The sequence below is a fragment of the Ictidomys tridecemlineatus genome, chromosome 15 (assembly GCF_052094955.1).
Source record: "Ictidomys tridecemlineatus isolate mIctTri1 chromosome 15, mIctTri1.hap1, whole genome shotgun sequence".
In the NCBI taxonomy this organism is placed as follows: domain Eukaryota; kingdom Metazoa; phylum Chordata; class Mammalia; order Rodentia; family Sciuridae; genus Ictidomys; species Ictidomys tridecemlineatus.
In genome coordinates, this window is record NC_135491.1 from 35,221,952 (window position 1) to 35,235,872 (window position 13,921).

A 13,921-nucleotide genomic window follows, 5' to 3' on the forward strand; every position below is an offset into this window, starting at 1 on the left:
GAAAGGCCTTTCTAGCTACAAGAGGACTGAGGGAGGTGGGACTGACTGAAGGTATCTTTCTGCCCCATAGTACTCAGCCAGTGAGGAACTGGGGGAGGAACCTTCCTCACTAGGGATAGAATGCTGATTGTAAGTGCTCTGGGGTTGCCTTCTCCTCCAGACACCTGATCTTGCAAGAACGTCATTAAAGTCTCACATTCTCTACCTTTTGTCCCAGTCCAATTCTTTGGATTTGGACAGGTGAGCATGTTTCTCACATGAACTACCACCATGTAATTGCCCATAATCTATTTCTAGAATATGCTTTTTCATGTCAAATTGAATTTTTAATTTTCTTAAAATTTTCCTCCACACTTTTAAATCATCAACATTCTATTTTTTTTTCAATTTACTGTGCTGTGTATTTCATTTCACATGATTTCAAATGCTGGAAGTATAAATTATGTGAGAACTTTTTAGAGAGTTCTCATTTGTTTCTTGACTTTTTTCTTACAAATTTGACTTCATGCAAGCATATTATCACCACATTGATTTTTATGTCTAAGCATTGTGCATATACATAGAACCATTAAAACAGTGAATGAAAGAATGTCTTTTTTATACATCTGCATTTGTGAAGGATAAAATTTCTTAATTACTCAGCTCTTTGGACAACTGCATATGTGGTGGGAACCCATCCTGATTTCTGATCAGTTTCATTAAAAGACTTAGGTTGTTTATCATGGCATTTCAAGATAACTGCAGGCAGAAAGCTGGGTGCACACAATTACCAACCATAGTGATAAGTTTTTATGGATTTTACTTTTTGACCCCTGTTTCTTTTTCATATATATATATATATATATATATATTAATTGTAGATGGACACAGTATCTTTGTTTATTTATTTTTTGTGATGCTGAGTATCTGACCTAGTGACTTTTGTGCAAGGCAGGTGCTCTACCACTGAGCCCCAGCTCCAGCCCTTGACCTGTTTCTTTTTGAATATGAGTTTGTCTGCTCTTGTTATACCCATGTGATTGTCAGTAGTATATTTGTTTATACTTGCAAAAATACGTTAATATTGCCTATTGTGTGAAGTGGCCTATGAAGTATTTTGTTTATTTGTTTCTCAAATAAATAATCTTTTAAAAATGCAAATAGTTGAGTGAGATGGCATATGCCTTCTGTAATCCTAATTCTTCAAGAGGCTGAGGCAGGAGGATCACAGAGGCCTGGGCAATTTAGCCAGATCCTTTCTCCAAAAGAAAAAAAAAAAAAGGCGGGGTATGTAACTCAGCTCAGAGGTAGAGTACTTGCCTTGCCTGTGGGCAAGGCTGTGGGTTCAATCCCAAGTACCTAAAAAAACCAAATAAATACAATAAAATGTCATTTAAAGAATTCTTAAAATTGTTTTTTTCCTCAGAATTATGTTTTTAGGATTTTGGTCTTTTGAGATTTCAAGATTTGGAATTATGGTTCTATGGGATTGTGTCTTTTGGTATTACATCCCAAACCGGATCAGGAGGCAGATGGAGCAAGGGGGAAAGAAGGACAAGAGCCTTTGCTGTGGTTTCTTAGGAAGGCAAGGCCAGGCAGTGCAAACATGTTTAGGATTGGCTAGTTTGAATAATTTCTAGAGACAAGGGCTATCTTTAGTCGTGCAGTACCTGGTTTTGGGGTGAGTAAGACAGGATGGTGGTCCATAGTGTGAGAACCCCATGAGAACCTGATAAAGGAGGTGGCTGGGGTATTGGGCTCTGGATTGATGTTTGCTGTGATGATGTACTTGCAGCAGAATTGTTTCATACCCTCTAGGAATTAGCTGCCCAGGGAGGGGAGTCCCTTTAGTGTCAACAGTGCCCCACATATCACAGCAAATACAGAAGATAAGAAAATATGATTAATATAGAAGATAATCAAAAGGTCACCCCTGGAAAAGGGAAGGAATAAGTGGAGAAAATAAGGACTTTAAAAAAAATAGGTTTGACTTTGGAACTGTGCAAATATTTAACATAATTATAAAACAACTAAACATTTAAAAGTTTCTAAAATTTGAAAATAAATTCTTATCCTTTTGGTGACTAACCATATGGGAGAAACAGTATCAAGTAATGTTTTAACCTGTCTTCAGTAGTTCTATTGTTGGTGAAAGGTTGTTACTGGTGTTTGGAGACTGATGTGTTATAGTGTAGGATAAAGTATGTCAGTAATTATGGCAGTCAGACTTTGGTGTGAGGGAAGGAGATACAGATAGAAATTTATGAAGTTAACCTGAAACCCTGTGTTCTTAATTTTGGATTGGAAATATCAATATGAACTTGTGATGTATTTTGTCTTAAGAAAACTCCATTTCCAGCTCTGACTGTTGAAAAAACTTGGTAATAACTTGGCAAATCTAGTGGCCAGAGAATTGTCTCTAAAGTCCATTACTTAATACAAGCAACTAGACTTCTTGGAGAGTTGGGTAATTTCAAGTTTGAGGCTGGATTGAGTAAAATGAACATGAAATATTTCTTGTCATACCAGATAGTAAAAAAGTTATTAAGACCTTCTTGAGTCATTTCAAAAGAACTGAGAAACCTTTAGGCCTAGGAGTCCAGCTCATTGATTGTACTCATGAGACCCTGAGTTTGGTCCCTAGTACTACTATATACCAAAAAGAAAGAAAGGGGGAAAACAAAACAACAAAACACCCCCTCAGAAACAAATTTGCAGAGACAAATGAGCATCAGTAAGACGCTGTGCATGGCCTGAAGCACATCAGATGTGTTTAGATTCATGAGTTCATGATGACATTAACACAGAGCTCATTGGTCCTCTTTGGAGGATGCTAGAGAACCAATTCATTGTTCAGGATAATCACAGTTGATGAAAGGAATTTTCCTGAATGGACATATTCTAGCTAATAAAGGTAGAATAATAATACCACATTTTATAAATCCTAAGGAATTATTAGAGTTAAGCAATGGTCATCAATGACTGCACACATTCCAGATGGAGATAACCAGGCACATATGTCTCTTGCCTGGTGATGAAAGTATAAAGTAATCTAACACCAACAGCAATGGCTGGTCAGATCCGTAGAACTACTTTTAGTTTACAGGAGATACGGAGGACCACATTATGGGAGTGCAGTCCACCTGTTGTGTAAGAGCCTACTTATATCCTTGTTATTTTGAGTGTAGTCCATGTATCAGCAACATCATTATCAACTGTGAGCTTTTTAGAAATGTAGAATTTGGGGCTCCATCCCAGACCTATTGAATCAGAAGAAAGTAGATTAGCGAATGCCAGGGACTCGGGATGATTTTGGGGTAAATGGGAACACACTACTCATGATGGGGGTTTCTTCTGGAGTGAAGAAAATATTCTAAAATTGTGGTGATGGTTATTATGATTCTATGAATATACTGTAATCACTGAATTGTACACTTTAACTTGTAAATTGTGTGGTACATGAATTTTATCTTAGTGAAACTGTTATGTAAATAAGAAAGAGGACATTACACTAATACCTGTGCTCTGGGTTCACCTGAGAGTATTCTGAATATTGGGAGGAAAGTTATGGATTATTACCACTGTATCAGAAAAGTAATTTTTAAGGATTATGAGAAGAGGTGAGATTGTCTTATACCCTGGAGGGCATGCATCAGGGATGGCATCCTAGTTGACCAAAGGGAGACAGAAATCTTTAGGGATGAACCGTCTGCGTGAACATAAACTGTGCAAATTTATTAGAATGGAACTAAATGTGGGAAATCCTTTCTCTGGTAAGGCCAGAAGCTCTTGGGTTATGTTCACAAGTGTTACATATGCTGCTGAATGCTCTAGCTTCTAAGTTCAAAGGGATTTTGAACTTTTTTAATGAGATTTTGAAGTACTAAATCATAATTCAAAAATAACAATTAAAAAATTAATTCCCCCAAGCTTCTTCCAGAGATTGCTCTAGATATTAGTGAGAGTCTGTTGTTGTTGCTGTTGTTTTAAATTTACTCATTGTTATGTTGCTCAGATGATAGAAATAAAGCTGGCTGTATTATTCCATTTCTCTTCAAAAGCAATTAGTGGTCAGATAATAGTCTGCTGTGTTCCTGGACTGGGCAGTGGAGAGGGAACTTGTAGATACACTGGCATAGTGTTTTGAAGAGAAGCTACGCAGAACTGGCCTTAGATTCTAGTTTGCTCTTCAGCAAATGATTGACTGTCCTGGACTTTAGCTTCCTCACCCAGTGAATGAAGTTTGGAACAAGTTTCTCCTGAAGCTTCTAAAATTTTGTTGTTCACTCTGTCTTTTCAGAGTTTAAAGAGTTTGTGTTCTGGAACTCTATGACCTGTCTGCCACTTCCTTGCTCTATGACTTTGGACAAGTTAGTTAACCTCTTTGCACCTTAGTTTCCCCAGGTATAAAATGGGGATGAATAATTACACCTACCTCTGGGGCTTCTTTACTGTGAGGTGTTTGGAGTTGCTAGCCTATGGCAGTATTCTTATTCTAGAAAAAGCCCTCTAATTGTGGCATGATCAGAACTCTCTCCTACTTCTAAATGCAGTGTTTTGTCTGTGTTAGCCATAGATGATGGATCTTTATGGAGTAGGTATGTAACATCTATATGAAAGTATCTGACAGTAGATAAGAAATTTTGGGGAAAAAAAAAAAACATACTCTGCAGTGTGACTTGAAGCCTATTGGTTGTCCTAACCTTACTTTTTTCTTACTTGTCTCCCTGCCTATATCCCTATATAGGTCAGTTCTCCTTGGGTCTCGGGGACTTGACATATCCCACATTTCCCAGCGACTGGAGAGTCTTAGTGCAGCCACCACTTTTGAACCTCTTGAGCCTGTGAAGGACACAGATATTCAGGTAAGGCTGCCAGGTGCAGGTGAAGCCTGTAACCCAGGCTGAAGGCCCTGCGCTGTTTGTTTACCACCTCATTTAGGAAGTTCAATTTTCTTTGTTAATTTTCTTCTTCCCCAGATTTTATAAGAATGGGAAATCTGCTTTGGCAGTATAATGGAGAACACTGGATTATTTTCAGAGTGCTCTGTATGGCTGAATTTAAGAAAGCGATTCCAGGGCTGGGGATGTGGCTCAAGCAGTAGCGTGCTTGCCTGGCATGCGTGCGGCCCGGGTTCGATCCTCAGCACCACATACCAACAAAGATGTTGTATCCGCCGAGAACTAGAAAATAAATATTAAAAATTCTCTCTCTGTCTCTCTGTCTCTCTCTCTCCCCTCTCTCACTCTCTCTTTAAAAAAAAAAAAAAAGAAAGCGATTCCAAACTGCACTCTCTATGAGAACAGAACAGATTTCTGTTCTTTCCTTGGGCTTAATCCAGGGCACAGAGACATTAGTTCTAAGTTTCTCTTGCTTTCTTTACTACATCTCAAATAGTTTTACTATTCATCTTTCACATTTCTTTTCCATATATTCCTTGTATTGATTGGAAAAGAGCTTGGGAAAACCTAGAGTACTATTTACTGAAACTTACTCAGTGATTTCCAGAATGTGTTTGGTTACATGAGTGGACTAGGAAATGGTCTAATTGGGACTGCAGTCTCATCAAACCAAATGTGCCACTAAGAGTTGATAGTTGTTTTAATCTAATAGGAAAAACCTTGTGGTCCATGATGTTTTGAAGAATTTGAAACACTACATTTGTGTTTTGATGGGACAGTAGAGCACTATTTTTATCATTGGTTTACCTTTATGTTGTTGTTGTTGAGATGGGGTCTCACTGTATTTCCCAGCCTGGCTTCCACCCCTGGGGACAAGCAATCAATTCTCCTTCCTCAGCCTCCTGAGTAGTTGGGACTATAGGTGTGTGCTACTATCCCTGCCTTTATTTAGCTCTGAAATGAAAAGAACTCAGGCCCTGAACAGGCAGATCTTAGTAGTAATGGTACTAATTACATTATTCTTTAGGCTTACTTTGAATTAATAGTCTACCCCACTAGCCTTCCTAAGAACCATTTTAGACCTTCTGATGGCTACGTTTCAGTTGTATTTATTCTAATTTAGAAACCTGTACTTTAGTTGAGAGCTGAGTAACTACAGACATTCATAAATTTTCCACTTGTTGATATGTTTCCAAAGTATGAAAGTCCAGTTTTTTTTTCTGGTTTTATATATTAAATCATATTTGCCTGTCAATGTATAGCTGCCTTCTCATTTCCATGTAATCTTAAAATAGCATGTATACTCAAACTTTTTTTTTTTTTTTAGCTACCTCTCTCTACCTCCAGTGTAACTGCTTGGTGTTCTATAAACAAACACATGGAGTAGGGACCAGGTGAGCTGAATGGGACAGAGCTCAAATAATTTGAAAAGTCAACATATATTTTAGGAACAGTGCCTAACTTTCCAACAGTGTGGAAAGAAATGGCATTGGCTAAAAGGTTAGTTTCTTTTTGTTTGGGTGTTTTTAATGTTAAAAATATAAAAAAAGATGTTTATTTGAAAAAGTAGCTGCCTTTAACTTTTTTCTTTGGCATTCTTGGAACACCTATTTGGAATACTCAGTTGCATTTATTAATGCACTTCCTGCATCCTACTGATGTGGTACTCCATTGAGATTTTGGCGGGTTTATAAATGTATCTAGTAGCAGTGATCAGCTCATCTAACTTTGTGCTTAATGCAAGAACACAGTCCTGCAACACCCCCAATTAGAGAGTGTCCTAGCAATACATGCTTGTCACATCAAAGAGAATTACTTAATTTGGAAACAGCATGGCCATGAATTTTGGTCCTGTGTGGGAACTCTTTGAATTTTTCGATTAAAGATGTTTCCATTTAAAAATTTCACCTCTTTGGCTGGGAGTATAGCTCAGTGGTAGAGTGCTTGCCTAGCGTGCCCAAGGCCCTGGGTTGGATCTTCAATACCATTTTTTAAAAAATTTTTAAACAATTTTTTTAAAAAAATCACCTCTCTTGGACTTTCTTCAGTAGCTTCAGAAAAGCAAATGATCAATCCAAGATAATTTTTGAGGCTAATTAAGAGTTTATTTTCTTGGGGTGAGGGTGGTGGCTCAGCGGTATAGCCCTCACCTAGCATGTGTGAGGCCCTGGGTTCAATCCTCAGCACCACATAAAAATGAATAAATAAATAAAATAAAGGTATTATGTCCATCTACAATTAAAAAATAAGTAAATAAAATATATATATTTTTAAAAAGTTTATTATCTAGACTTGAAGTTAAACTCTAGACTTGGTAGTCATGAAGTAAGTTCTCTGTTGATTTCATCTTCTTACAAGCAAAGATTTACGGGAAAAAAAAATGCAGCTTTGATCTAAAAGTTTGGGGCTTGGACTGATCCAAACTGTTTTAAGTTTATCAATAGGGATTGGGGGTTTTAATTATTGTAGGGTTTAGTCAACCAATGTTTAAACTTCATACACCGAAGGGAGTATCATGTCTGCCCCTGATTTGTATAATTGTCAAATATAAAAGATAAGCCACCTTGCATCTTTAGCATGGAGTGGTCCTCTTAATTCTTCTCATAACGTGTTGGTTATCTAATAAAAGTGAAATTGGATATTTTCAGTTACATTCTGTAATTGAAACAAGTGTAAAATTGGACATTTGGTTTTAGGAAAGCCAGATATGCTATCTGATGATCTTTTCTTCCTGTTTATTTTAATAGTCTTGTTGAATTCATATACCATAAATCTAATGAACTTTTTTATATAAACTTAGATTTTTTCAACCAGTACTTTTTTGGGGGGTGGGGGGCATGGAGTGTGTACCCAATCTCAAATGCCAAATATCAGCCAGAGTGAAATTATTAGATCCTTTTATAAGATCCTTCAAGTACTATTTATGAAAGGAAATGCTTATGCATCTTTTGACAGACGCTGTCCAGGACTTTATACTGTCCATTGTTTGCATTTCTTAAAAGCTTGAAAGGGTATTTTCCCATGTATAGATTGTTCTTTTCAATTTGGTAACTATTGATTATATTTCCTTCTGTTTCTAATGGAGCTTGAAATTAATATGGGTTTTTTTGTTACTGTTTTGTTGTTTGTCATAATCAGTGATGTTGGCCTGCATCGAGACTGCATTTAAAAAAAATTGCTGTGGCCAGCAATGGTAATATATTTTTTAAAAACCCACTTAAATATACATATGGATTATCGTAGTAGAATTTCTTAAAATGTTTATTGATTCTGTTTTTTGGAAATGACCATAAAGAGGCCTACAAATTTGTGTAATAGAGGTAAGGAGCAGTAATGTAATTGGACATACTGCTAAAATGACTGCTGATCTATTCTAAGTGACTTTGTGGTACTTGAGTACAAGTCCTCTTACAGAAATCCACTAGCTCACTCCTATCCTTGGAGAAAAAATACTGAGGGCAGATTACACATCTTTTCTATGATCTGAACAGACCAATATACCATGGATGAAATGTCTCACATAGGGGCTGGGATTGTGGCTCAGCGGTCGAGCATTTGCCTAGCACGTTCAAGGCCCTGGGTTCGATCCTCAGCACCACATAAAAATAAACAAAATAAAAAACTATTGTGTCCAACTAAAAAATAAATATTTTAAAAAAGGAATTGTATCATATAATAATAAAGTACAAATTTATGTAGTTCTATAATATTTTGGACTTTTTCCCTAGAATGCATGTGTATTTTAAAAAGGCTGGGTGGAAATAGCCTGGGTAGGACTTAAAAACAGGAGCTGTAGTTTCCCAACATTAAGAAATAATATTTCTAAATTGCATTAGGTCAAAGCATTGGTGTTATTGATAAATCTACTACATTTCTAGGGATGCTGCAACAAATTACCACAAACTTAGTGAGTGGCATAAACTATAGAAATTTATTTCACAGTTTCAAAGTCCAGAAATTTGAAATCAAGCAGCACCACACTCCCTTCCTCAGCTTCTTGATTCCGCCCCTTTTGGTGTGTTTAGCTCTCCATGGCCTGTGGTATAAGTCCAGGCTCTTCCTCCATCTCTATAGCTTCTCCCTTTTGTCCAGTCTACCTTTCCTTTCTATTGTAGGGATACCAGTCATTGGACTTAGGGCCCATCATAGCTCCAGAATGATCTCATCCCAAGATTCTTAATTAACATTCACAAAGACCTATGTCCAGATGAGATCATGTTTACCAATAGTAAGGGTTAGAACTTGCACGTATCTTTTTGTGGGGCCACACTTCATTCCATTACAAATCCAGAGTGGATTGTGCCAGAAATTTTAAAACTTTGTAAATATAAAATGTGTTCAAATCTGACTATAATTCATAGCCAATTGGAGTATGAAGTATTAGGATAAGGCATCTATTGTTAGTTGTTCCAGTGACTGCAAGTCCAAACCATGTATCTGATCTTATCCTTGGTATTCTCTTTGGGACTTGGGGAAGTGAGACTGACTACCCCTACTCGATTCCACAGTTCAGTAGTAGCTACTCTCTGAAAACAGGTCAACACACAGTCTATATTGTGTTTGAGAGACTTCTACAGACACATTTTTTTTCAACTAGAAATAGTCTTCTTTTCATAAAGTATTAAATATGTAGATTTCAGGATTAGTATAGGTATAAATGGTGGTACGTGCCTAGGTAGGAGGAGCTGCCTTGTGCATGTATATTCTGTGTTTCAACTAACAGGTTGCTAACCCTTTCTTTTTTCTTTTATACTTGTAGGTCTTTGCTTATCATATTCCCTTAGCCTGGAGTAGCCCTTATGGAGTAGCTCTTATACGATATGCAAACTTTAATTTCAGTCTAAGACTCTTGAGATTTCCTTAGATACTACCTCTTCCATAGTCTTCTCAGATCCGTCTTCTTCATAGCCTCCCAATATAATATGTTGGCTTTACTGCTTAGGAAAAGGGAGCTTTCTAATGCTTCCTTACAAAGTAAAATTATGAAGAATAGGTTGTTGGAGCAGCCAATTTACTTAACAGCCAATTCTAATATTAGTGAAAATTCAGCTCTTGATACCAGAAATAAAACAAAAACCTTTATTTCAAAAGTCCTCATAATCTGCCTAAATCTCTAGATGAATATCAGTCTTATATCAGTAAAGAGAAAGAGAAGTCTTAAACGAAGGATAAAATAACCATAAAGAAAATTAGAGTCAGGAAAACTGATCTATCACATCCAAATTAATGGTATAAAGATGGGTAATTTGCCAAAAACTTATCACACTGTATCCATAATATTTTTTTCTGTCCTTAGAAAGATAGAGGGTATTCAAACCACTTTTATTTTATCTTTTAAAAAGTGAGAAGAACAATTTGCAATGGGGCTGGGGATGTGGCTCAAGCGGTAGTGTGCTCGCCTGGCATGCGTGCGGCCCGGGTTCGATCCTCAGCACCACATACAAACAAAGATGATGTGTCCGCCGAGAACTAAAAAATAAATATTAAAAATTCTCTCTCTCTCTCTCTAAAAAAAAAAAAAAGTGAGAAGAAACTCAATGGTAAGTGTAAAAATGAATCAGTGATATTGTAACCCTTCATTACCTAAATTGTTATTTTAATAGTTTACCTTTTAATTTTCTGTCTTGAGAATTTCGATACTGCTGTATATGACAGTGAAGAGGAAAAGTAGTTGTGCTGTTCACTGTATTTAATTGTATATTTGTAGTATTGGTGAGTTGCTTGGGAACCAGTTGCAGAAATCCTGTGCCAATTTGTTGAGAAGAGGGTCAGACTCGCCTAGAGTGATTAGTGTGCTAATAGCAGCTCTTCAGGAACATTACTAAGTAACAATACTGAGAAAGAAGTGTGGTAAATTTCCCTAGTTCACATCAGTGGAGGGAAAGTGCAGTTGAAATGGGTGAGCAGTGTCCTAATTCTCGGACTAGATTGAAAGAAATGCAGTTGTCATTTCATCTGTTTCTGGAAACTAAAATGGCTAAATGTGTGCCAAGGAGAGTTCTTACAGAGCTGCTGTAGTAAATCTAAGAAAGAGATAAAATTCATTCACAAAGATTTGCATCTATTTGCACACCGATACTTTGTATGACAATTCTGAGACATGATTGAAGTAATCTGACACACCTATCTTCCATCTTGTTTTGTACTGAATGTGCTCGAGCCACTCCTCTGTGCAAAATGGTGACCTAGCCTAAATTGAATGAGTAGAAATTTTGAATTATAGGCTATGAATTCTGAAGGAGTAAGGCTTTGCTCTCTAATGTTTTTCACATAATATAAAAATATGAGACTCTTCCATGCCTCTTATATTCCAGGTTTTTATTTAGCATTTGTTTATTTATCTCCTTTATATACTCCTCTTGCCCCTAAGAGAATCTGTGGGAAGCTTAGGGTAACCTGTCTTTGCATTTGTAGACCTCTTAAATGGGAATTAGTGTTTTGCCCTTTTCGAGCTTAAATCAGCTATCTACACTGGACTTCACACAGCCTGTAGTTAATGCTCTTGAACTCACTAGCAAATTCTCATGGATCCACACTAGAAGTGAGAGAGAAGCCCTTTCCTGGGATACCAGGTCTGTTTTGGGTGTAGAGGCTGAACTGCATGTGGCAAAGACGCAAGGTGATTCTTTTTCAGACACAGTCATGTAATGCTTTGTTCCATGTGTGAACATAGTGGATGGAGTCTATACTATCTTGCTTAAAACTCATGAATATTTGCTGTTTCTTGTCATACATAAATGACTCAGCATAAATCTCTGAGCTAGGAAAAACTAGCAAACTTATAAAAACTAAAATGGGGTCTTCCAGAGGCAGGCTAATGTGCCATCTTGTTTTGTGTTTATTATCAGGTAGCCTAATGCTGATTACTGTACTAAGAACAGAAATACTTTAATTTTTTTCCTGTTCCTGATAAGGGAAAAGGTAGGCATTGTTTCTGGTGGCAAAACATGCGATTCATTAAAGTATTCTGTGAATGGAATTAAAAATGGTAACTTTGGAATAAAAATGTGTTTGTAGAAAATGTGAAAAACTGTTTTTATGTGAGCCAGGCACATAAGATTTCAGTCCTTTTATTTATCCATTCACACTTACTCTTGAATGCAGGGCTTTCAGAACAAGCAAGTAAATGGATGCTGAATGCATTCTGGGCAAGCAGGAAATGACAGGCCTTTTTGTCTTCTCAGAGGTTTCTTGTATCCTGTAGTGAGCAAGAGAATATCAATTACCAACTTAAAGAAGAAAAAAGCTGGAATGGTTCTATAAGAGTATTTTGGAACAAGCCTATAGCTAAAATATTTATCTAACATTTTAATAGAGCACTTCAGTATTGGCGAGGCTCTGGTGCCTTTGAACTGGAGTTGAGTCATCCCCTCCCTCCTTCCCTTGCTCTCTTAACCTGCCGATATCTATTGATGCCCCAGCACTCGGGAGATGAGGAACGTGTATTGTCATCTTCAGTCTGGGATCTTTAAATTGCTTGGTTTCAGGAGCCAGAAATGGGAAGGCTTTTTATCTGCTGAACTATTTGATACTGGAGTGGATGTGATTTAAATGGCAGTTAAAGCCTCGTCGAATATCGAATGCATTACTGTAGACCAGTCTGTCATTCTCAGATGGCAGCCTGGTGCACCACTTTGATCTGCTTGCCACAGCGCTTTGTGATCTCTTATTTCCGTTTTGGAATATCCGATTCAGAGCTTTCAGGCCTACATCCTGACATGGCTCTTTTGATTGGTGGTAGTTGCAAAGTGTCGCCCCCAAGTTAAACTTTGGGGCTCAGATTGCTAGTGTCTCCTTATAAATTCACATTCTGTGAAAAACAGAGAATGGATCCAATGGAGGAAAGTTAGTTTCACTTCCTTTTGTCATTCGTTTGTTTGGTGAGGACCAGGAAAAGACAAGAGGAGGTGGGGAGCAGCATCCCACGGTTACAGGACCTGTATTTAGAACCAGTGTGTGTCGCTTTTGTTTAAAGCAATTTTTTCTGATTCACAAACGCTCAGCTTCCATCTTGCACTTCAGACGTTGAGAGGCTGAGTGAGTTCCCTAGTCCCGGTTGCTGGCAGCTATGCAGGCCCAAGGCCCTTGGTTGTGAAAGCCGCTTGTCTGCAGTGATCACAAGGTCAGCAGTGGTGCACTTGCCACTTTAATTATCATGGAGGACAGAGGGTCAGACCTCTCCTCACTGTGGAGTGGTTGCGAGGCTGAGGTGTCCTCAGCAAAATCCTGCCTGTGCTCTTTAGCAAACTGTGGTGCTTGAAGCACTGCTGCAGAGCTTGCGGAGGAGCAGGGCTGGGCGTGACACCCTGCCGAGAAATTGCTCAGAAAGAGCCCTTGTCCTATAAAGCATATTTACAGCTAGGACTGGGCTGTTTGTTTAATTTATAAAACAAAGGGGAGGATCAGGTCCGCAGAATGTAAGTGGGAGTGTGGATGTGCAGGATGCTTTTTATTATTCCTGCCTAATTTGGTTTATTTCTTGGACTGGCATGAGCAAAAAGATATGGGAAAGGCTTTCCTCCACTCCTTTTTTTTTTTTTTTTAAAGTATTTTGCAGTGCTGTTACTGTCTCAGGATCAGGTAGAAACAGTCATGGAAAATTATGATATACTTAATTTCAGAAAACACTGTGTAGTATTTGCTGGGAGTATCCAATTCTCTCATTGATTCTCTTATTCATAGTGCATATCAATCTGTGTCAGCATGACTTGTCTCTAAATGAGCAGGGCCTGGTGGATCCTTTGAGGTTTACCTGCGTTTACAGAAACGCTTGGTTCTGTGATGAGGCTGCCCCGGCTGTCTTAGTGTTGAAGAACACAGTGATGGGTGTTATTCATTCAAGGTGCTTTTAGCAAATCAGTGCTTCTTAACCAATTCCCCCACAGCCCGGCTTGCCTAAGAATGAGAGATACTTTTATAAAATGCAATAAAAATAAATCATTAGGAAAAAGTGAAATAAAGACATGTAAAATACAAGCCCTGATTTTTAAAATTAGATTCAATAGACATAAAATTACTCTGTCAGATTGCTATAAAATTTT

At 37.7% G+C, this 13,921-nt stretch overlaps 1 protein-coding gene across 1 annotated transcript in view; it reads left to right on the forward strand.

Moving 5' to 3' along the window:
* Nup93 (nucleoporin 93) overlaps positions 1-13,921 on the forward strand; it is a 97,616-nt gene that overhangs the window by 21,458 nt on the left and 62,237 nt on the right. Inside the window, exon 3 of the mRNA XM_078032354.1 lies at positions 4,727-4,844. Coding sequence (XP_077888480.1) covers positions 4,727-4,844 — 118 coding nt within the window. The remainder of the gene's footprint in view (positions 1-4,726; positions 4,845-13,921) is intronic.